This window comes from Mesoplodon densirostris, chromosome 5, assembly GCF_025265405.1.
Source record: "Mesoplodon densirostris isolate mMesDen1 chromosome 5, mMesDen1 primary haplotype, whole genome shotgun sequence".
In the NCBI taxonomy this organism is placed as follows: Eukaryota; Metazoa; Chordata; class Mammalia; order Artiodactyla; family Ziphiidae; genus Mesoplodon; species Mesoplodon densirostris.
In genome coordinates this window covers 120,708,214-120,731,846 of record NC_082665.1, presented here as the reverse complement: position 1 = coordinate 120,731,846, position 23,633 = coordinate 120,708,214, and the positions used below count along the sequence as shown (strand labels likewise).

General features: G+C 38.1%; 1 protein-coding gene across 4 annotated transcripts in view; it reads right to left on the bottom strand.

Moving 5' to 3' along the window:
* The window catches only part of CCDC14 (coiled-coil domain containing 14), a 53,147-nt gene that overhangs the window by 27,391 nt on the left and 2,123 nt on the right, over positions 1 to 23,633 (bottom strand). Inside the window, exons 2-10 of one of the 4 annotated variants that reach the window (XM_060100153.1) lie at positions 18,529 to 18,584; positions 18,133 to 18,205; positions 17,815 to 17,884; positions 17,600 to 17,725; positions 9,050 to 9,286; positions 8,842 to 8,936; positions 7,244 to 7,745; positions 4,307 to 4,448; positions 3,384 to 3,476 (exon numbers count right to left, since the gene is read on the bottom strand). In XM_060100153.1, the coding sequence (XP_059956136.1) occupies positions 3,384 to 3,476; positions 4,307 to 4,448; positions 7,244 to 7,745; positions 8,842 to 8,936; positions 9,050 to 9,286; positions 17,600 to 17,725; positions 17,815 to 17,884; positions 18,133 to 18,205; positions 18,529 to 18,584 (1,394 nt within the window). The remainder of the gene's footprint in view (positions 1 to 3,383; positions 3,477 to 4,306; positions 4,449 to 7,243; positions 7,746 to 8,841; positions 8,937 to 9,049; positions 9,287 to 17,599; positions 17,726 to 17,814; positions 17,885 to 18,132; positions 18,206 to 18,528; positions 18,585 to 23,633) is intronic. The other 3 variants (XM_060100154.1, XM_060100156.1, XM_060100155.1) reach the window with 3 other exon arrangements.

The following is a 23,633-nucleotide window of genomic DNA, read 5'->3' as shown; positions in this document are numbered from 1 at the left end:
ATAAATCACAGCAAGATCTTTTTTGATCCACCTCCTAGAGTAATGGAAATAAAAACAAAAAATAAACAAATGGGACCTAATGAAACTTAAAAGCTTTTGAAAAGCAAAGGAAACTACAAACAAGATGAAAAGACAACCCTCAGAATGGGAGAAAATATTTGCAAACGAATCAATGGACAAAGTATTAATCTCCAAAATATATAAACAGCTCATGCAGCTCAATATTAAAGAAACAAACAACCCAATCCAAAAATGGGCAGAAGACCTTAATAGACATTTCTTCAAAGAAGACATACAGATGGCCAAGAAGCACATGAAAAGCTGCTCAACATCACTAATTATTAGAGAAATGCGAATCAAAACTACAATGAGGTATCACTTCAGACCCGTTAGAATGGGCATCATCAGAAAATCTACAAACAAATGCTGGAGAGGGTGTGGAGAAAAGGGAACCCTCTTGCACTGTTGGCGGGAATGTAAATTGATACAGCCGCTATGGAGAATGGTATGGAGTTTCCTTAAAAAACTAAAAATAGGGCTTTCCTGGTGGCGCAGTGGTTGAGAGTCTGCCTGCTGATGCAGGGGACACGGGTTCGTGCCCCGGTACGGGAAGATCCCACATGCTGTGGAGCAGCTAGGCCTGTAAGCCATGGCCGCTGAGCCTGCGCATCCAGAGCCTGTGCTCCGCAATGGGAGAGGCCACAACAGTGAGAGGCCCGTACCACAAAAACAAACAAACAAAACAAACAAACAAACAAAGTAAAAACAGAATTACCATATGACCCAGCAATCCCACTACTGGGCATATACCCAGAGAAAACCAGAAATCAAACAGAGACATACACCCCAGTGTTCCTTGCAGCACTATTTACAATAGCCAGGACATGGAAGCAACCTAAATGCCTATTGACAGACAAATGGATAAAGAAGATGTGGTACATATATACAATGGAATATTACTCAGCCATAAAAAGGAATGAAATTGGGTCATGTGTAGAGACATGGATGGATCTAGAGATAGTCATACAGAGCGAAGTAAGTCAGAAAGAGAAAAACAAATATCGTATATTAACGCATATATGTGGAACCTAGAAAAATGGTACAGATGAACTGGTTTGCAAGGCAGAAAAAGAGACACAGATGTAGAGAACGAACGTATGGACACCAAGGGGGGAAAGTGGTAGGGGGTGGTGGTGGTGGTGTGATGAATTGGGAGATTGGAATTGACATATATACACTAATATGTATAAAGTAGATAACTAATAAGAACCTGCTGTATAAAAAAATAAATAAAATAAAATTCAAAAATTCAAAAACTAAATAAAAAGCTAAAAAATAAAGTGAAATAAAAGCAAACAATCTATTCTTCCTCCAGTAACTTCCAGCTGGAAGAATTATGTTACCATATGTCAAATTATCAGGCCAAAAGACTGAAGGCCACACTCCAGCTCCTCCCATTGATATCCACTTCAGCTTTTGCTCTGTGTGGGTACACAACAGTCTCATATTTGAGTCTAATATCAGGAAATGGTCATGAATTCTAAGTTGCCCTTTGAATATTAAAGTCCCTCTCTAGCTGAACTGAAACCCCCACAGCCCTCATCCAGGAAAGTTTGGAACATGCCAGGCCTTTTGGTGGTCACAGTGAATAGGGCACTACAGACATTTTATGGGTAGGGATCAGGAAGGCTAAATGTTGAGCACTGTGTCAGGAGTCTCACATAAAAACTGCCCGGACCCAAATGCCAAAGAAATAATGCACCTAGCTATTTTTTTTTAAGCCACAAGATGGCAATAAACACCAAGAAAGTCATGAAAGATTAGTTTTCTGGCCATAAAGGAACAGGAAGTTTCAAAATGCCCAAAAAAGAAAGAAAAAAATTTTTTTGATTGAAAAAGTTGAAAAACACTTTTGAATAAGCTTATGCATTCCAACTTTCATTTGTAATGGAGATTATGGATGTTTCTTTCCAAAAAAAGATTACCAAAGAGGCAAAAAAATTCCTATACTTGTGCTGGAAATCTCATTCTGCTAAAAAGAGTATCTGACAAATTCCTCATTTTTCAATAATTTCAATTTTAGAAGGTCAGGTAAACAATGGCAGTAGCATGCTATTTAATCTTTGTCCTCTAAGGAAACAGCCAAAAAGCTTTGATGCCAAGTCTGAAGAATTAGGTGAGACATTAAACTAATACCTTTAAAAAAAAGTTAACAACAAGCAGTGACCAATAAAGTATTAAGTCTCATTTTCTTAAGTGGCTTATAAATTAGCTCCTAAAGCAATTTTAAAATATTCTAAGGAATATAAATAAATAACAACTACTGATATTTCCCATGGTCACAATGTTAAAATAGATAATATCTGGAGACAAAGTTTTAGTATGCTTGTTTAAGAAACTAATTATTTGATAGTCATACCTTAAAAAACATATGTGTTTATTTAAAATGGATTACAGTATGTTCTTTTGTTTCACAAAATACACATAAATACTGAAGCATAATTAAGTCTCTACTTCCTAGCAGAAGCAATGCAGAAGCGTAGAAATTAAGATCAATGCACTCTAAAATCAAACTGCCCAGGTTTGAGTCTTGTCTCTGTTACATCTTAGGTATGTGACCTTGGGTTAAATTACATAACCTCTCTGTGCCTTGGTTTCCTCATCTGAATAAGAATAACATAATAGGGCTTCCCTGGTGGTGCAGTGGTTGAGAGTCAGCCTGCCGATGTAGGGGACACGGGTTCGTGCCCCGGTCCAGGAGGATCCCACATGCCGTGGAGCGGCTGGGCCCATGAGCCATGGCCGCTGAGCCTGCGCGTCCGGAGCCTGTGCTCCGCAACGGGAGAGGCCACAACAGTGAGAGGCCCGCGTACCGCAAAAAAAAGAAGAATAACATAATACCTACCTCATAGAGCTGCTGTAAGAATTTAAAGAGATGACATATAAAGGATAATAGATGGCACATATTATATTATGTCTTATGGCCTGGCACATAAGAAACATTCAATAAATGTTAGTAGTAGTATTGGCTATTACCATTATTATTACTTATACTTGGTCTTGCTTTTGAAAAACTAATGCTATTATAGGGATCCCTTAGGTCAGGACTAAAGACAGTATTATTAGAATTTAAACCAGCAACCCCACCATATACCACAGTATCTAAAGACTAATGACCTTTAGAGAAATAATCCTAAACGAGTAAATCTCACTAGGTGTCATGGCTTTGCAGGCTCCAGATCCATGAATTTAAGCTATCCTCCAACTAGGAATCCAATTTTGTTGCTTTCCAGTTTTTTAAAATTATGCAGGTCCTTGCAGTTCCCATCTGGTACAATGTCTATAGCTCACACAACTGTAACGCCCTCTCAGGGCACACTCACACACTGCAGTGCTGCAGAAGCACCGGAAAATGTCCTCCCATCCTCTGCAAAGTGTACTGATAGACACTGGAGCAGGGGCCTTGGTGATCACCACTGAAATGTTCAAAGTTAAGATATTATTGATAACGTGTAAGTGATTTCTGTATTTCAAGATTAGATACCTGGTTTATATCTTTTCTGAACAAATTAAGGCCATAATATCAACATAAGTTAAGATAGCCAAAAGAAAAATTACCTAAGAATTAAAATGAGTTTTTTCCTATGTCTGAATGTAGTGGGGCGACTGGTGCGCACCCCTATTAGGTTCTCCTTTCCTTTGGAGTATATGGAAGTATGAAAAAATTTCATGTCCCAGATCTTTATATTAGGCAGGGCCATATTCCTCATTTTAGCCTATAAAATACAAGTAGAAGTGAGACTACCATACTTCTGGGCCAGGGCATGTAAGAGTTGGTTTGCCATATCCATATTCTCTTTTTCCTGAAAAACATATACAGAGACAGTAGATCCTAAGACGGAGGGAACCTACATCCTAAGTCACAGGACAGCCTCGGGTGACCCATGCTGGTCTTGGCGTGAGGGAGAAATAAACTTCTGCTGTGCTACGCCACTGAGATTTTGGAGTTTGTTACTATATGGCCTAGGCTGGCCTGATAAATACCCTGAGGTAGTTCATTTTCCTCTCCATTCACTACCAACCAAGTGATAACAGATGTAAAAAAATATGTACTAGTGGGCAGAAGTAACGGAAGAGTTAGAGAATGCCAGCAATATTTGGAAAATAGGGAAGAAAAAGTAGAAACATAGTAAGACAGTATATATCTATTTTCCTTATGAAGCCCTAGATATCTCATTAGGCACTTTTGTTCTGGCCACGGGACATCTTTGCATGGAGACAAAAAAATTCAAAGAGCAATTCTTACCTGCGTAAATGAGCATTTTCACTTCTTAGTGGTTGCATGGCCAGTGCTATTTCAACCTGAATATTTGTGTTTCCATTTACTGTTGGAAGCAGAGATACATACAACTCCAGTTCTGTAATCAACCTCTGAATTTCTGAATCTTCTATAAAAGGCAGAAGAAATGAGTAAAGACAATATTATAACTTATTTTTGGATAAGATTATTCATATGTATTACTAAAAAAGAAAATATTTCAGAAATATACATACATGCTATAAACAAACTCAACTCAGTTATTTATGAATTTATTATACAAATCCCATTTTCCTCTTTCCTGCCACCTGCATTTCCTTACTGAAAAGAATTCTAAAGACATCAAGTTCAGTAAACTAAAGATTAATCTTAAGTCACAGAATTATTATATCAGTGATTTTTTCAGTTAAAATGTCTAGTAGGAAGATGGTTTATATATATCTCCTAGTTCGCATTTACCAAAAGACTATATTAGACTCCTATAATTGCTAAAGGGTTTCCTATAATTAATTACAGTATTAACATTTATAATACAACCTTTGATCCTGCATAAACAAATAACTCACTTTAGGTGATTCAAGTTGGCAACACACTGAGGAAAGGTCTACTAAGATAAGATTTTATTATTTAATTTTATAAAGTAGGTTAACACAATCAGCTACACTTCATTTGATGTAGCATCAAAAGCAGTTATCATTTTTGTTATTAATTGTGGGGAGTGGATGGTTTGGGAGGTGGCAAACAGCCACAGGTAGAAGGTAGATTTTAGATCTTTTGTCCTTTTATTTTTTTATTTTTTATTTTTTTTTGCGGTACGCGGGCCTCTCACTGCTGTGGCCTCTCTCGCTGCGGAGCACAGGCTCAGGGGCCCAGCCGCTCCGCGGCATGTGGGATCCTCCCGGACTGGGGCACGAACCCGCATCCCCTGCATCAGCAGGTGGACTCTCAACCACTGCGCCACCAGGGAAGCCCCTGTCCTTTTATTTTTGTCCCCTCATTTCTATCCAAATTTTCTGTGAACTGAAAACATTTGATAAATATAATATTAACTGTCTGATATCCAAAAGAGGTAAGGTGTATTCTAGTTACAAAAATTTACTCAACTCCATGAGTATTTTAACACCCTGATGGAATGTTTACATGCACACAGTAAACAACTGTGCCCAATTACAGAGCAGACTTCTACCAATCCTCCATAGAGGGGTTTTACTTGTAAGCACTGGAGGCCGAGACCTGGGCTCCACCATTTTCTAGCAATGTACCTTAGTCAAATTACTTAACTGTTGAAGCCTAGGTTTCTTCATAGTTAAATGGAGATAACAACAGTACCTCATGGGGTTGCTGAGAGGATTAAATGAAATACTGTTCTGCAAGCCTCGGTTTCCTCATCTGTAAAATGGGGACAATAACAGTACCTCACAGGGTTGCTGTGAGGATTAAATGAGACAATGCATATAAAACACCTAGCACAGTGCTGGGCACATGGTAAGCACTCAGTAAATGATATTGTTACTATTATTATTGTTACCAATGATTAAGTATTTGGTTAAGAAAATAGTAATAAACTTAAAGTCTAAAAACACAAGAGATTTTAATATATTAAACCACTGGATCAACAGTGCTACAATCCTTTAGATAAATTTTAACATTTGGTACTTTTTTTGTCAGCCTGCAAATATTAGGTATTCAATCAGTGCTTCCACAATTAATTACTGTGTTTTCTAGATGACAACTCTGTAACTCACTCCAAATGAAAGCCATTATTTAGAATATATACCCATAATGAAAACATATGAATATGACCCAGCTCAAATGTCTCTTAACTCCACCCAAGATATTTTTCTTGATTTAATTAAAAAATCCCAAGAGTGAATTTAAAAGGGCATAAAAAGTTTTAGGTTCCTTCTCAAAGTGAGATTTGTTAAACATTGTAACGGTTGGTTATTAAAGAAATGATGAGAGGAAATTTTCTGCACCTTTTTTTTTTTTTTTTCTTTTTGCGGTATGTGGGCCTCTCACTGTTGTGGCCTCTCCCGTTGCGGAGCACAGGCTCCGGATGCGCAGGCCCAGCGGCCATGGCTCAAGGGCCCAGCCGCTCCGCGGCATATGGGATCCTCCCAGACCGGGGCACGAACCCGTATCCCCTGCATCGGCAGGCGGACTCTTAACCACTTGCGCCACCAGGGAGGCCCTGCACCTTTTTAAAATAGGAAAAAATTATCATTCTATTCTAGGGAGTTAATCATGTTTAGGGTCCTCTAACCCCTTGAAGTTTATCTCTATAACTGGTTGAATCTTTTCAAGGTCCTTTGAATCAAGCAGAATGAATACACACTTTCAAGTAAAAGACTGTTTGATATTCCCTAGCACATTTCAAATCCACAGGAAACAAGAGGGAGCAAAACCTAAAAAATAAGAATAAAACAGACAAAATTCATTTCCTCATTAGCACAAGACATATTTCTATGGAAAATATCACAAACTCCATGTCAGTTATTCTGAATTTAAATGACATGCCACAGGGACTTCCCTGGTGGTGCAGTGGTTAAGAATCTGCCTGCCAATGGATCCCTGGTTCAGGAAGATTCCACATGCCGTGGAGCAACTAAGCCCATGTGCCACAACTACCGAGCCTGCACTCTACGGCCCGTGCCACAACTACTGAGAATGCGCACCACAACTACTGAAGCCCGTGTGCCTAGAGCCCATGCTCCACAACGAGAAGCCACCGCAGTGAGAAGCCCACGTGCTGCAACAAAGAGTTGCCCCTGCTCGCAGCAACTAGAGGAAGCCCGTGCACAGCAACGAAAGACCCAATGCAGCCATACAAAATAATAAATAAAAAAATTAATTAATTAATGCTAAAATTATAAAAAAAAAAAAAATGACGTACCACAGAAAATTATAAAGAAAGTCTTTATCTACCTTGTTCTGCTACCAGGGCCTTGAGCTCTCCCAACAAATACTTGATAGTTCTAACTTTTTCAGCACTCTGGTTCACATTTTTCGCATTCTGCACATCCTTTATTCTTGTATCTTGCACAGGTATGTTTAAATCCTTTCTTTCACTTCTGACCTCTCCACTTTGTTCTTTAACATATTTTTCTTCATTAATAGCCAAGAAATCTGGCTGTAATAGGGTGGGGCTGCAGCAAGTCTGACTGTCTGGATGAGAACCCAACAGTTTCACGTATGTTTGGAAACACTTTAGTAGGTCCGGTTCCTTAGGAACTCTTTGTTGTGGCAGAATTCCATTAGCAAGACCCAGCTGCTGAAATGTTGGCGTAGCTGGTTTGTCAGTTTGGGGCAGGCTCCACGGAACTCCAAGACTAGTACTGAAGGAATTCCTTAGAACATCATCAGTACAATTCACAGGAATTGTTCTACTTTGTGATGCAAACTGGTTGTCACCGTCAGTCTGAACTTCCTAAAGAAAGAAAAAAACAAGTTAAGCCTTCAAAAATGTGAGCACTGACTTGTAGGCATTAACTATAATAAACTCAAATGAAAAATGTTAGAAGATGACATTTGCAGGACGGAGTTATAGATTACCAGTAAATAAACTGAATTTCCCCTCAGCACAATATTCTAGCTTTTTAAAGCCTCTGCAATATGGGAACATTATAAAGCCATGACTAAAATAGATCATTTACAAATATCACACATGGTTTAAAGGCATCAAAAATTGGTCTACTTTGGGGCTTCCCTGGTGGCGCAGTGGTTGAGAGTCCGCCTGCCGATGCAGGGGACACGGGTTCGTGCCCTGGTCCGGGAAGATCCCACATGCCACAGAGTGGCTGGGCCCGTGAGCCATGGCCACTGAGCCTGCGTGTCCGGAGCCTGTGCTCCGCAACGGGAGAGGCCACAACAGTGAGAGGCCCGCGTACCGGAAAAAAAAAAAAAATTGGTCTACTTTGGGACTAAACAAAATTCCACTTTGGGAAATTACAATGTAAGAAAATAAGGTGAAAAAGCTTTTGCACAAATATATTTAGAGAAATGTTATAGTGGTAAAAACTTCCTTAAATGTCTAACCATAGGTGAGTAGTTACACAGACCATGGTATATCCACTACATAGAGTATTAACAACTTATTAAAAATTTTAAAAAGGTAAATTACAATAAAATGTTAAGTGAAAAAAAGCAGTACATAAAACGTTATAAAATTTAATTATGATGATATTTTTACAAGAAAACTAACTTAACAAATTAAAACCAGAAAACAAAACCTACACAGAGAATTAAATAACTGGAACATGCTCTATCAACGTGTTAACAGCAATTATGCCTGGGTGGTAGGTATGGGTGATTTCTTTTTTCTAGTAATTTCTTTCCCTTTCCCCCTTCACCCTTTCCCCTCCCCCAATTAATAGGTAAAACTTTTCTAATACAAAATAACTTGAAAAAATAATTGGTCTTTACATCCTAGGGCATTAAGATACAATCAGCAAATTCAATTTTTTCTCAAGATGACAATTTCTAAAAGCAAATTACTACTTATATAGTATATAAACTGTACTCACAGAATGAACCACTGGAGGGCAGGGTGGTTGCTGAGGTAACTGGACTGGCGTAGAGGTGGATAAGCTATAATTAGAATATGGAGATGCCTGAGATTCTAAAAGGGAAAAGGGAAAAAAAAGTCATGCACATCTCAGACTGCTTATACAATTACCAGGCAACTTAATTAGAGTTTGTAATCATGCTTTTTAAAACGTCATTCATACTAACCAGAACCAGACACAGTGTGGCAAGGTGCAGTAGGAATTCCTTTAGGGTTGTTCTTTGAAGCCAAGTTATTCATCAGTGACATCTGAGTCTGCACATGCTCACAGAGGGCTTGGTATATTATGGGTGAATACATTCTATAATGATCTTGTAGTGACCAATTTTGTGGTATATTTGATGAGTCTCTTTCACTTCCAGCAGAAGCATCATTAGGAATCTGTTTCTTATTATCTGAAGATACTAATGTGGAAGAAGGGAAAAAAGTTCTTGAAATACGATTCTTCAAAAACCTTTACCATAAGATATTAGGGAAAAAAAGACTCTCAGAAGTAGCTCAATTTATCACATACTTTACAGAACAGCTTTACCGCTATCACTCCTAAAGAAAATCACCTCAAATGATTTTTTTAAAGTAATGAATTAGGTTCTCCAGTCAAAAATCATCTACACTATGTCTTTAAAATCTTTATTAAACACTACTAATAAAATCTCTCTAATTATAAAGACCTCCCTTAGGGGGGTTACTTCTCTCTAAAATCCAGTAAAACTCTTTCACCTTGCTCCTTGTCCAGTTCATGCTCTTGAGAGGGGGAATGCAAAAGAAAAGACAGATACCTTGTACAATTCTGATGCTTTGACAATAATAATAATAATAATAATAATAATAATAATAATAATAATAAATAAATCAGAGCTTTTAGAGTGAGAATAAAAGTGGATTTAATCTACATGTTGGGCTCTCAGACAAGACCTTAACCTGACATTTAAAGTCTCCAAAGCTTAACCACGACATACTTTTCCAACCGTCTTCCCATCACCCTCAACTAAGAAATTTTTCATTCCAGTCAGGCCATTTTAGACACCTAAAACAAGCTTTTCTCACTTTCCCAAAACATTACTCATGATGAACCATTCTTTCCAATTCAATTCTACCTACTCACCAAAGCTCATCTGAAGGCTTCTCTCTCCCACGAAGCCTTTTCCAGTCATTCTAGTCTAGTGACTGCTCTTCACCATCCCAGAGCACATATTGTCTATACAAATCATATATCACTTGCATATTGTATTATATTGCTTATCTTTCATTCTCTTGTCTACTGACTAAACTATAAGCTTCTTTAGGCAGGACTGTATTTATACTTCATTACTTTCTCCCACAGAGTCTTGTATTAATCTATGTACAAAGCAGTACAAAGTAGAAACCTGGTATTAATAAACTAATACATGAAAAACAAGTTTTCTACATAGCACTACTCTATAGATCACTATCAAAATCTATTTCTTTGTCTAATAAGATCCCCTTCCCAAATGTTTTTTTAAAGACTATTAATAGAAATGAGAGTGTTCTTGGTAGATCATAGGTTATCAGAGTACAAAGTAAGTTTAGAAAAATATACAGCTTTTGGCAAAAGCTTACCAAAGCTCAATATATATTCTATGACATAGCAATTATACTTCTGGGTATATACCTAACAGAAATGAGTGTTTATGTCTACTAAAACAGTGGTCCCCACTCTTTTTGGCACCAGGGACCGGTTTCGTGGAAGACAATTTTTCCACAGACCAGGGGCGGGGGGATGGTTCAGGCTGTAATGCGAGCGGTGGGGAGCGGTGGGGAGCCATGGGGGGCCATGGGGAGCCATGGAGAGCGGCAGAGGAAGCTTTGCTGGCTCGCCTGCGGCTCACCTCCTGCTGTGCGTCCCGGTTCCTAACAGGCCGTGGGCAGAGGAATTGGGGACCCCTGTACTAATAGATGTGTACGAGAATGTTCACAACAGCTTTATTTGCAGTAGCCAAAAACTGAAAACATCCAAATAGCCATGAATAGTAGAAATGGATGAATTGTGGTATAGTCATCTGAAACTATACAGCAATGGAAAAGAACAACCTACTGATATACTCAAACTACCTATACGAAATTAACAGATATGATGTTGTGTGAGAGTCAGACACAAGACTACATAGTGTACAACTGCATTTACATGAAGTTCAAAGATAACAGAACTATCCAATGGAGATAGAAGTCAGAAAAGTGGTTACTCAAGGATGAGGAGATAGGTGGTAGTGAGAATACTGAGGGGTAGGAGCCTGGTAGGGTACTGAAAATGTTCTATATTTTCATCTGGGTGGTGACTATATGGGTGTACCCAATATGCAAAAATTTATTGAGATTTATGCACTTGCTTTATGAGAGTTACTCCTTAATTATTTAAAAAGTGAAAACAGTTAAATTTTTTTAAATGGTATGGAATTCCCCAAATACATATACAATTTATTGAAAATAAAAACATTGCTAAAAGCATAAAACTTACAAGTAAAAGCAAAAAGTTAAAGGCAGATGAAATATTATAACCAATAAAGATAGAAAAATACTACTTAATATTTGACTATGAAAATGGTTGGAGATATTGGATGCTTCCATTTTGACTTGGGCTATACTCTTCCTTTTGAGATAATCTATTGCTGTCAACATACTTCCTTGGCCTGAATATGAGCTCTAACAGTTACTAGCTGAATAACTTCTGGCAAATTATTCAACCTCTCTTGGCCTCCTCTTCCTCATCATAAAAATGATGATAAGAGCATTACCTATTTCATAAGATTGTTGTGAAAAGTAAATAGCACATGTAAAGTATCAATGTCTAGCACATAGTGAGAACTCAATAAATGTTATATCTATTACCAAATGGCTACAAAGTCTTAATATGGACAAATAAATATTTCATATTCACAAATCTTCCCAACTGCTATCGATAAAATATCTCTAACCATGTCCCCTCTGAGGTGACATGCACTAACAATTATTCTTCACTCTCTGAATATATGAGCTACAACAAATTGGTTAATAAACATTTCTGTAAAAAAAATTATTTCTTAGTGGAAATACAATTTTATAATAAATCAAATAGAAAAGCACCCTCCTAAAATAGTTTAACTTTGAAATCTAAAATGATGAAGGGTGAGATCACAGGCAGCCCACGGCCATCCAGCACATTGCTCTTCCTTTCCTCCTGATTCCTAGGTCTCTCTTCTGCTCCTGGGTTTCTTTTGGTCCCATAAGATAAGAATTGTCTGGTTTGAGGAATTCTCAGATTTTACACTCATAGTTCCCAAGCATTGGCACTCATTCACTTTTCAAGGGATCGTTTTCACAATCTCTGATGAAGCTGAGCTACAATATTATGCCTTTGCCAGCAGATGGCATCATCCAACATAAATTAATAAACCTCAAACACTTCTTAAAATTCAAAGCTTTAGAAATTAACATGACTTACTTTGCACCTTTATTAACTCACTCTATGTGAAACTCTACTGAGAATGTTGTATATCTGTATTTAAGAGACAAAATCTTAAAGCAATTTATCTAAGACAAGTTAAAAACCATAAATGGATACACAATTTTAGAATTAAAAAAAAAAAAACACCACCAACAACAAAATAAGCCTGTTACTACAGAAGTACAAATGAAGTATATTTCTTGCTCTTGTTCACTATAACAAAGCACCCTACATAAACATTTTACCAAACAGCTTAGGGCAGCGATGCCTAATTGGTGTCAGTTGATAACTATTTATTCAGTCCACAAACCTTTTTCTGTCCTTGAATTTTAGCTGCTGTACAGCACTGTTGCTTGGATGTACAAGCATTGTCTGATAGGTAAGATAGTTCCTGCCACCCACATACAGAACAGACATCTACTGTGGGTAAGAGCTGCTGGATGCCTATTCTAATGTGAAATACGTAAAAGAACACCTGGCCTTGATACGGGCGATCGAAGCTCAAAATATTCTGCCAGTAGCAGTTTATTTCCCCAAGGTGAGGGCAGAAATGTATACATGATACTGAAAGTAGGTCACATGCCCACAGCATTCAACACAGTTATCAAAATGTAAAAAGTTGCTTATTAAAAAAATGTTTTTTTTCTTTGAGTGTCAGGAGCACTCTCAAGCAAGCTCTCAACGCATTTCTGGAACTGCCTTTCTGCCTCCTTCCTCCCAGTATGCAATGGGGTGGGTGAGTGTGACTCCACAGATGCTCAGCGATCAGGCAGGTACCAGACAGAAAGTAAGTAAGGAGCCCAAGCCCCAGAAGACAGTTAACACCAAATAGTAAGATAATGTATGCTAAAGTTAAAATGATACATAGATGCCAGTTAACATGCTGTAGTAGATTCCTGAAGTTCTAGTTATGATTATCTCACTTATGGAGAGATGGAAAAGAAAGCAAGTGCTGAGTTTGGTTTTTGTGTATTTTGAGCACTGTGCCAACAGAGCAAAAACCTTGTACTGGTTAACAGCTGCTAACCACAAAAAAGAAAAAAAAGATGATCCTTTCTAGACAGTGCTACAGTTTGGTAAACTAAAAAAGAGTAATTTAAGCAAAGGGAAAGAGGCTTCTGTTTCTGAAGAGTCAACCTTAGGAGTAGGTCAATGAGAACCACTTCTAATACTGCAACCCTAAAGGAGACTGTCCTATGGGATATAGGTCCTTCCTTCTGAGGATGAAGTGTAGGGGAAATGACAATAAGAATATTATATCCTGATCACGGGCCAGAACTGCTGATCTGACTCTAATCCGAAGAAGAATGTAACGCCAGGGACCCAGAATGCTAGATCTCTCTCATTTGCTTCCCCAAACCCGTCTTCTACCCGTCTCCACCCTGCTCTGCTCTCTCTGGGATGCTAATCTGTATGGATTACATTGTTAAGAGACATTCCTTCATGGGTCTCTTCTGCTCCTACATGTCTTGCTGGGTCTACCAAAAAAGTAAGGCCTTGACCTAAGTTCTTTACCTGGGCCACTTCTCAGGGTTGTGTTTGTACTGAGCAACTTTGAGGGATAAGGTGATGGTTCCCCCGAGACAAGTAGAGGCTTGCTTACTGCTTACTACAAAATCAGTGGATTCCCCAAGCTCAGCGGTTGTCAGCTGAAGCTTAAACCTACAGCATGTGCAGCATCCACCTGGGTCCATCCCATCATCCCAGTGGGAAATGGCAGCGAGGGAGAACCAACACAAATATGCTGATGTGCATGAGTAATAAAGTCCTTTGTCTCTGACCCAGAGTCTCGTGTCTCCTGTCCACATGCATGACACAGTAAGCCTAAATTATTAGTTGTAAGAATGAAAATCAAATCCCAGACCAGATATACAACAGGGTTCCAGGTGGGTCCAATCCAATGGGAGTCTCAGCATTATCAAGGAAAGGAAGAAGCATGAATTCAAAGTATTTATTCCCAACTCCCTCTCTATGAGGCCACCTTGGGCTGGCTTTGTCACTGCTCTTCTCAGGCAGCCTACTCTACACAACAGTATCTCTTGAGTCCCAGTACCCTCTTCCTCACCTCATTCCTTAAGGCCTAAGGACAATAAAAGCTCTGTTCCTGCTGCTAGCACTGGGCTAGCACAATCCCTTGTGGTTTCCGTATACTCTAGTCACACCTTTGTAATGAGTTTCTTTGTAAATAAACCATCCTAGAATTATCTTAATTTGAGTGTAGCCATCTATTTTCTGTTGGAACTCTGATAACAAACAGTTAAGCTGGAATCCAACAAGTTGCTACCACGGCACCACTGCCAGCCATGCACATTCTAAATGAGAGTTCCCTGAGGAAGGGTGGCCTGGACAAAAAGTAACCTGCCTTGAGAAAAAAAGTAAGAGACTGGAGGACTAGGTAGATGGCGCTACCACTCCTTTCTTTGTCCACTGGGCCCCCAAAATAGGATTCTACTTTAAGAATTAGACCAGGGGTTAGCACACTTTTTCTTTTTCTTTTTTTTTTTTTTTATAACATGGATTCTATGGAGAGAATCTATTCTTTTCTTTTCTTTTTTTTTTAAATTTATTTATTTTTGCTGTGTTGGGTCTTCGTTTCTGCGCGAGGGCTTCCTCTAGCTATGGCAAGCGGGGGCCGCTCCTCATCGCGATGTGCGGGCCTCCCACTATCGCGGCCTCTCCTGCTGTGGAGCACAGGCTCCAGATGCGCAGGCTCAGCAGCTGTGGCGCACGGGCCCAGCCGCTCCTAGGCATGTGGGATCCTCCCAGACCAGGGCTCGAACCCATAGTCCCCTGCATTGGCAGGCAGATTCTCAACCACTGCGCCACCAGGGAAGCCCCAGCACACTTTTTCTTAAAAGGCCAGAGAATAAACATATTACGCTTAGCAGGACCGATTGTCTCTGTCACAACTACTCAACTCTGCCACTGCAGCACAAAAGTAGCCATAGAAAATACATAAATGAGGGACTTCCCTGGTGGTCCACGGTAAAGAATCCGCCTTCCAATGCAGGCGACGCGGGTTCGATCCCTGGTGGGGGAACTAAGATCCCACATGCCGCCGGGCAACTGAACCTGCACACCACAACTGCTGAGCTTGAGCACCTCAAGGAGAGAGCCCACGTACTGCAAACTACAGAGCCCACGCACCCTGGAGCCCATGCGCCACAAGTAGCGAAAGAAAATCTGCACACCACAACCAGAGAGAAGCCTGCGCACCACAATGAAGAACACGCGGATCACAACAAAAGATCCCACGTGTCTCAACGAAGATCCAGTGTGCCACAACTAAGATGCAATGCAGCCAAAAAATAATAATAAATAAATACTTTAAAAAAAAAAGAAGAAAATACATAAATGAATTAGTATGGCTGTGCTCTGATAAAACTTTATTTACAAAATAAATGACTAAACATTATTTATAAAGCAAAACTGGCTGTAGTATGCTGACCCTGGTTTAGACCAATGTTGTCCAATAGAAATATAGTGTAAACCATATATGCAATTTTAAATTTTCCAGTAGCAATATTAAAAAAATTTAAAATGGGTAAAATTAATTTTCATGTTTTATTCAAATCAATATAGCCAAAATATTAACATTTCAATATGTAATTAACATTAAACATTAAGATATTTTATTTTTTGCATTAAATATTCTAAGCATACTGTGTATTTTACTATTAAGCACATCTCAATCTGGATGGTAAATTTGCATCAGAAATCCTTGATCTGTATTAGATTTAATAAAATTTACAGCTGAAAAAAGTAGATTCATGTACCCAAGTTATTCCAAACATACTTAAAAGTTTTCTAATAACTGGATCAAGTACCAGTTTTCAAATTAAAATTAAATTTAAGTAAAATTAAATACCATTTACAATTCAGCTGCTTGGTTGTACTAGCCATACTTGGAATGTTCAGTGGCCACCTTTGGCTACAGACTGTCATCTTGAGCAGAGCAGGTCAAGACAATATAAGGCTAAATGGGACTGGCCTCCAAGATAGGTTAGTAAGTTGTTTCCTCTGCCTTAGTTCTCTGACTCAGGACCACCTGCAACATCAACCTCTAGTCCTATGAATGTTCTGCCCTCGTTTTCTCAGCCTCTTTGCCTGGATCCTGATCTCTTAATACCCAGGGCTATTGCTGTAGATAATTTTCTAGACTTCACTCCTTGCCTAAGCTGAATCTAAGCATGCACTGCTGTGTTAACATTTTTGGCCCACCTGTACTGTGGAACTAGCTGGTTCCATTCTTGACCATCTGAATTCCCATTGTGGACTTTTATTTTTTCTTTTTAAATACATTTATTTATTTTATTTATTTATTTTTGGCTGTGTTGGGTTTTCGTTGCTGCATGTGGGCTTTCTCTAGTTGCAATTAGTGAGGGCTACTCTTAGTTGCGGTGCGCGGGCTTCTCGTTGTGGTGGCTTCTCTTGTTTCGGAGCATGGGCTCTAGGCGCACGGGCTTCAGTAGTTGTGGCTCGCAGGCGCTAGAGCACAGGCTCAGTAGTTGTGGCGCACAGGCTTAGTTGCTCCATGGCACGTGGGATCTTCCTGGACCAGGGATCGAACCCTTAACCACTGTGCCACCATGGAAGCCCCATTATGGACTTTTTCATTTCCATTTTGGGCTATCTTGTTCTATAGGCCTCTATGGAACAACATAATCAAAACTTGATTATTCTAAACTGTTTGCTGAATTATTATACTTAATTAAGTCAGCAAGATTAACTGTGAGGGTATAAAACATCCTTGGCCACAGTTACCATCAATCAGTGGCAGGCCTTCTTTCCTTACATATCTTATCCAACTTGGAATTTTACCTTCCTATTACCATGTCTTCTAACTGTGCAGCACAAAAATTGAGCTATTGAACCTACTTAAAATATATATATATATATATATATATATATATATATATACATATACATAAAGTATTTTTAAAACAATAAATATACACATGAAACACAACCAATTTGTGAATATCTATGAAAACAAGGGGCAGGGAGAACAAAGATAACTCTATATACCTCCCAAATGTCAAAGTGAGTTTGAACCTTTCCTCCTACAAACCTAGTCACTTTTTTTCTACTTTTCTTCTTGGGAAAGTAACTACTCAGTGATTAGAAGCTGAATAGAGGGGAAAAAAAGCACAAGCGCACACACACACCTGAATAACCAATGTTATTAAAATGAATCCAACTGCATAATCCCAATAATTTATCAAAACCCCAGGAATTAAGTATATTTAAATAAATAATAGAAAAAAATACTTACAAATTTCCTTCCAGACTACAGAAGGTACAGTATGTTTTTCATGTCCTTTCTTTTTAGATCCATATCGTTTGCTTTCTACAGGTCTGGGGTAATATCTATTTTCTGAATATGCTATTTCTGAACCTACTAATAATTAAAACAAAAATTCATTAGCATTAAGAGAACTACTTAATTGAGAAAAGGTGATCAGCAAAGAAGTCTTTAAAAAATAAAACCTGAATCTTCATTTCTCAAAATGTCCCGCAGCAAAGAAGCACAACCATCAAGCCCTTGTATAGGTTCAGTCTGCAAGGAGAAAGTCATTTAGAAATTTGTACACAAAATTTTAATGCAGGAAAAAAAAACTGTAATTTAAAAATTTTCTTATTTAGAAGCAATTTATTATTGGTAGAAGACTTGTTTTAAAGCAAAAAGTCTTCATTCTTCATTAGAGCAATTAATACTTTACCTTTGAATTTTTATTCCCACTTCTTAGCTTTTACCTGAAAACTAATTAAAATAGCATATATTGTATTTATTCAGTTTAATCTTACCTGACTTTCTGAATCAGAATGAGTGGGATAGCCAGAATCTGCATTAAAACGGGATATCTTTCTCAAATGGGCCCTAGAAAACAAGTTTGTTAATATCTTTACATATGACACAAAAAGTTGTTTTCCCAAAATATATTATAAATAGACATTCTCTTTCCAGCGAAGGTTGGATAAGAAAGTTTGTCCAACCATGTAAAAGATGGATTTATGCAGGACTTTATGAAGACTGTAAAGACTAAAATGATCAACATGGGTAAGATATGAAAAGTTCCTCCCCAGACTTTTGTGAAGGTAGAGACCCATCTAGTTCTCTGGGGTAGGAAAAATTTAGTCTAGCCCAAACACTTGAAAATCTCTTGAGATTTCCTGAAGTTGTAAACTTCTTTATGTACTTACCCTTTCTTTCCATTTGTTAATTTAGCAGGTCCAGTGTGCTTTCCTGAAGATAATACCTATGACATAATGCATTATATTGTAGTATATATACAAATATTTTTTCTATTACATTCTCAGTATGCTGTTTGGACAAAACCTGAAATGTTATTCATTGTTTCCGTTCCCTTTTTTACTGTGGTAAAACATACATAAAATAAAATGTACCATTTTAGCCATTTTAAAGTATACAGTTCTGTGGCATTAAATACATTCACATTGCTGAGCAACCATCACCACCATCCATCTCCAGAACTTTTTCATCTTCCCAAACTGAAATTCTGTACCCATTAATCATTAACGTCTCATCCCCTCCTCCCCTAAGCTCCTGGTAACCACCCTTCTACTTTCTGTTGCTATTAATTGGCTATTCTGGGAAGTTCATATAAATGTAATCATACACTACTTGTCCTTTTGTGACTGGCTTATTTTGCTTAGCACAATATCTTCATGTTGTAACATGTACAAAATTTCCTTCCTTATTAAGGCTGAATAATAATCCTTTTTTTTTTTTTTTTTTTTTTTGTGGTACGGAGGCCTCTCACTGTTGTGGCCTCTCCGTTGTGGAGCACAGGCTCCGGACGCGCAGGCTCAGTGGCCATGGCTCACGGGCCTAGCCGCTCCGCCACATGCGGGATCCTCCCGGACCGGGGCACGAACCCGCGTCCCCTGTATCGGCAGGCGGACTCTCAACCACTGCGCCACCAGGGAAGCCCCAATACTCCATTTTATATATGTACCATGCTATTAATTTTTAATAAAACCCACAATTACAATTGAACTCTTATAAATAAATTATTTGTTCTATATAGAATGTCAAGCAAGCAACACATACATTTGTGTCAAGTCTATTTAAGCTGAAAATGAAGTTGAGATATTATTTTAATCAGCAGTATCTACTATAGTAAGTTTGGACTATACTCAACCGTTGAACATGTTCTACATTCCCCAGTTCTTCAAAACATACAAGTTAATTCAAGATACAGGGCAGAGTCCATAACTCTGATTCTATTTATCCACGTTCTTTAGAATGCCTGACAAGACTAGCACATGAAAACTCTACCATTCCTCTTTATCTATATCTCATTCTCTCAATCTTTCTTTTTAAACTCATATGTTGTTTTTTTAATTTTTGATTTAAAAAATACCTTAGGTGGGCTACCTCTTGTGTAGAATAAAGAAAAAAATTTGCTTCTACATGCATCCAATACCTTGAGAGTTACAAAAGAAATAGTTAATTGTAGTTGCCTCCAGGAAGGGAAACAGAATCTGGGAGACAGAGCAAGAAGGGAAACTTTCCATGGTATACCTTTTTATATCTTAAAAACTTTATACCATATAAATATAATCTCTATTCAAAATATAACTTTTAAAAGACACAATTATATTCCCTACTCACTCCCTCAGTTTAGCCTTCAGGTGTAGTCACTGTTGGCAGTTACACTTAGGATTTTTCTTGACATGTTTACATATTTCATCCCAAGACAGCTTTGAGCATTAACTATTAAACTTTCTGGAGTTTTACAACATTCTATTATTTGCTTGAATATGTACACTCTCCTTCTAAGAATGCTACTGAGAATACATTTTTTTAAATTGGGTTGATAAAAAGTTTTCCTTCTCCTTAAGATAACTTAGAATATGATGGAGTCATAAAGCCAGCAGTGAGAACCAACACTGGCGGAAGTAAGATCCCATGTAACATAGCTCCACTGGCCCCTGCATGACCCCCTCAGGGTCTTTCCTTTCACAATATCTATGTCGGTGTCCTGGCCAGGACCACAATAAAAAGCCAAACCATTGTGCTGCTAGGTCTAAAAACAACTACCACAATAATTATCTTTCAAAATTAAAATTAGTATACTATCTGAGATAAATAATGGCATAATTGTAAGATTACATACAGCATTTCTCCAAAAAACACACACATTAGGTTATATTACAGAAAACCAGGTAAAGAAAATTAACCAAAATAAAGCACCCTGTAACAGTATCATACTGGCACATTTCCTTCAAATTTATTTTGTATTCTTTATTTTGAAATAATAGTACAAATAATTGTATACATGTCACCAAGATTCCCCAACTGTTGACATTTTACTACATCTGCCATGTTCTCTCTCAAAAAAAATGTATATAATTACTTTTTGTCTGAACCATTTCAGATTAAGTTACAGACACGATACCACTTTATATTTAAATATTTATTCCTGGGACTTCCCAGGTGGAGGTGTGGTTGGGAAGCCACCTGCCAATGCAGGGGACACGGGTTCGATCCCTGGTCTGGGAGGATCCCACATGCCGGGGAGCAACTAAGCCCTTGTGCCACAACTACTGAAGCCCACGTGCCTAGAGCCCGTGCTTCACAAGAGAAGCCACCACAATAAGAAGCCTGTGCGCTGCAATGAAGAGTAGCTTCTGCTCGCTGCAACTAGAGAAAGCCCGTGCGCAGCAACGAAGACCCAACACAGCCAAACATAAGTAAATAAATTTATAAATAAATAATATTTATTCCTAAATATTTCCTAAGGACAAGGTCAGTCTCTCATATAACCAAAGTATAATTATCAAAATCAGGGAATTAACACTGAAACCATACTATAATCTAATCTACAGATCTTATTCACATTTTGCCAATTATCCCAACACTGTACTTTATAGAAAAAAAATTCTGGCCTCCATCCAATCGAGGATCATACGTTGCATTTTAAGTTGTCCTATCTCTTTAGCCTCCTTTAATCTGTAACAGATCCTCCGGTTGTCATTCATTGTCTTTTACAGCCTTGACATATTTAAAGAGTATGAGCAGTTACTTTGGTAGAATGTCCCTCTGGACATTTGGACTTGTCTGCTTTCCCATGACTAGTTTCAGGTTGTGCTTTTTTTGGCAGGAATACCACAAAAGGAATGTTGTATCTTTCTCAATACAATATGAGCAGGCATATGATGTCAGTTTGTCCCATTACTGGTGATGTTAAATTTGATTAAAGATGGTGCCTATCAGAGTTTTCACTACAAGCTTACTATTTTCACCTTTGTAAATATTAAGCATTTTGTGGGGAGATATTTTGAAATTACACAAACATCCTATTAATCAAACTTTCATCCAGTAGCATCCATTGAGGATTCTTGCCTTAATCATTTGTCAAATGGTGATTTTTCTAACTTACATCATTCCTTCTACATTTATTAGTTGGCATTCAACCTTAGTGAAGTACTTCTTCATTTGTTAGTATGGACTTACTGATTCCTGTTTTACTTAACGGGTTATGATGCATTATTATCATTATTTATACTAACGCTCAGATTGCCCCAGATTCTGTCAGTAGGAGTGTTTTCAAACAGGCTCCTGTATCTTTTTAACATGTCCCCATTATTTTTTGAGCTATTGCTTACAATAACCGGGTTTTTTTTTCATTGTGGTAACATGAAATCTACCCTCTTACCAAACTTTTAAGTGCACAACATAGTATTGTTAACTATAGTATGATGATTATAGCAGATCTCTAGAACTTACTCATCGTGCATAATTAAAAGTTTATACTCATTGAATAGCAACTCTCCATTTCCTCCTCCCTCCAGCCCCTGGCAACTACCATTCTACTCTCTGCTTCTATGAGTTTGACTATTTTTAGATACCTTATATAAGTGGAATGATGCAATATTTGCCCTGTGACTGGCTTATTTCACTTAGCATAGTATCCTCAAGGTTCATTCATGTTGCATATAGCAGGATTTCCTTTCTTTTTTTAAGGCTGAATAACATGCCATTGTGTATCCACTAATCCATCAATGGACATTTAGGTTGTTACCACATCTTGGCTATTGTGAATAATGTTACATGAACACAGGAGTGCAAATATCTCTTCAAGATCCTGTTTTTAATTCTTTTGGATAAATATCCAAAGGGGGACTACTGTATCACATGATAGTTCTAATTTTTGAGGAAACTTCACATTGTTTTTCATAGCGGCTGCACCCTTTTACGTTCCCATCAACAAGTGTACAAAGATTCAAATTTCTCCACATCCTCACCAACACTTGTTATTTTCTGGATTGTTTTTTGCTGTTGTTGTTTTGTGCTTTTTTTAATAATAGTTATCCTAACAGGTGTGAGGTGATATCTCATTGTGGTTTTGATTTGCATTTCCTTGATTAGTGATGTTGACCATCTTTTCATATACCTGTTGGCCATTTGTACATCTTCTTTGGAGAAATGCCTGTTCAAGTCCTTTGCCCATTTTTCAATCAGGTTATTTGGTTTTTTGCTGTTGAGTTGTAGGAGTTCCTTATATATTTTGTTTATGAACCTTTTATCAGACATATGGTTTACAAATTCTTCTCCCATTCCATAAGTTGCCTTTTCACTCTGTTGTTTCCATTTTATTTTTATATATCTAGGTCTCAGCCCTAGAGTTGACCATTTCTCCCAAAAGTCATGGTTCCTTTTAGTAGAAAACAGTATTTAGGGCCTCCCTGGTGGCGCAGTGGTTGAGAGTCCGCCTGCCGATGCAGGGGATACGGGTTCGTGCCCCGGTCCGGGAGGATCCCATATGCCGCGGAGCGGCTGGGCCCGTGAGCCATGGCCGCTGAGCCTGCGCGTCCGGAGCCTGTGCTCCGCAACGGGGGAGGCCACAACAGTGAGAGGCCCACATACCGCAAAAAGAAAAAAAAAAAAGAAAACAGTATTTAAAAACCAAGATCTAGGCAATAGCTGTGCTATTTGCTACTGGGGCTTCATATGGATTATTTATTTAGTCATCATGACTAGATAGTTGCAATTTTGAGTCTTGTGTTTTTATTTTTAAGTCTTTTTCCATATTAACATAGTCTTCAAATTTTTTAATGGTTGTATAGTATTTCCTTGAGTGGAAGTAATATAATGTGCCCTTGGTTTGCTTCATATTTTTCACAGTCAAAAAACAAACCTGAAATAAATGTTTTCATATACTGAAAATAGCCTTTCACATTCAAGATTAAAAGCTTAATTATTTGATAACGGGTTATTAGTTGTTTAAAGGACCTAGATACAAACTGCAAAACCACTTTCCAAAACAAGTGCCCCAAAT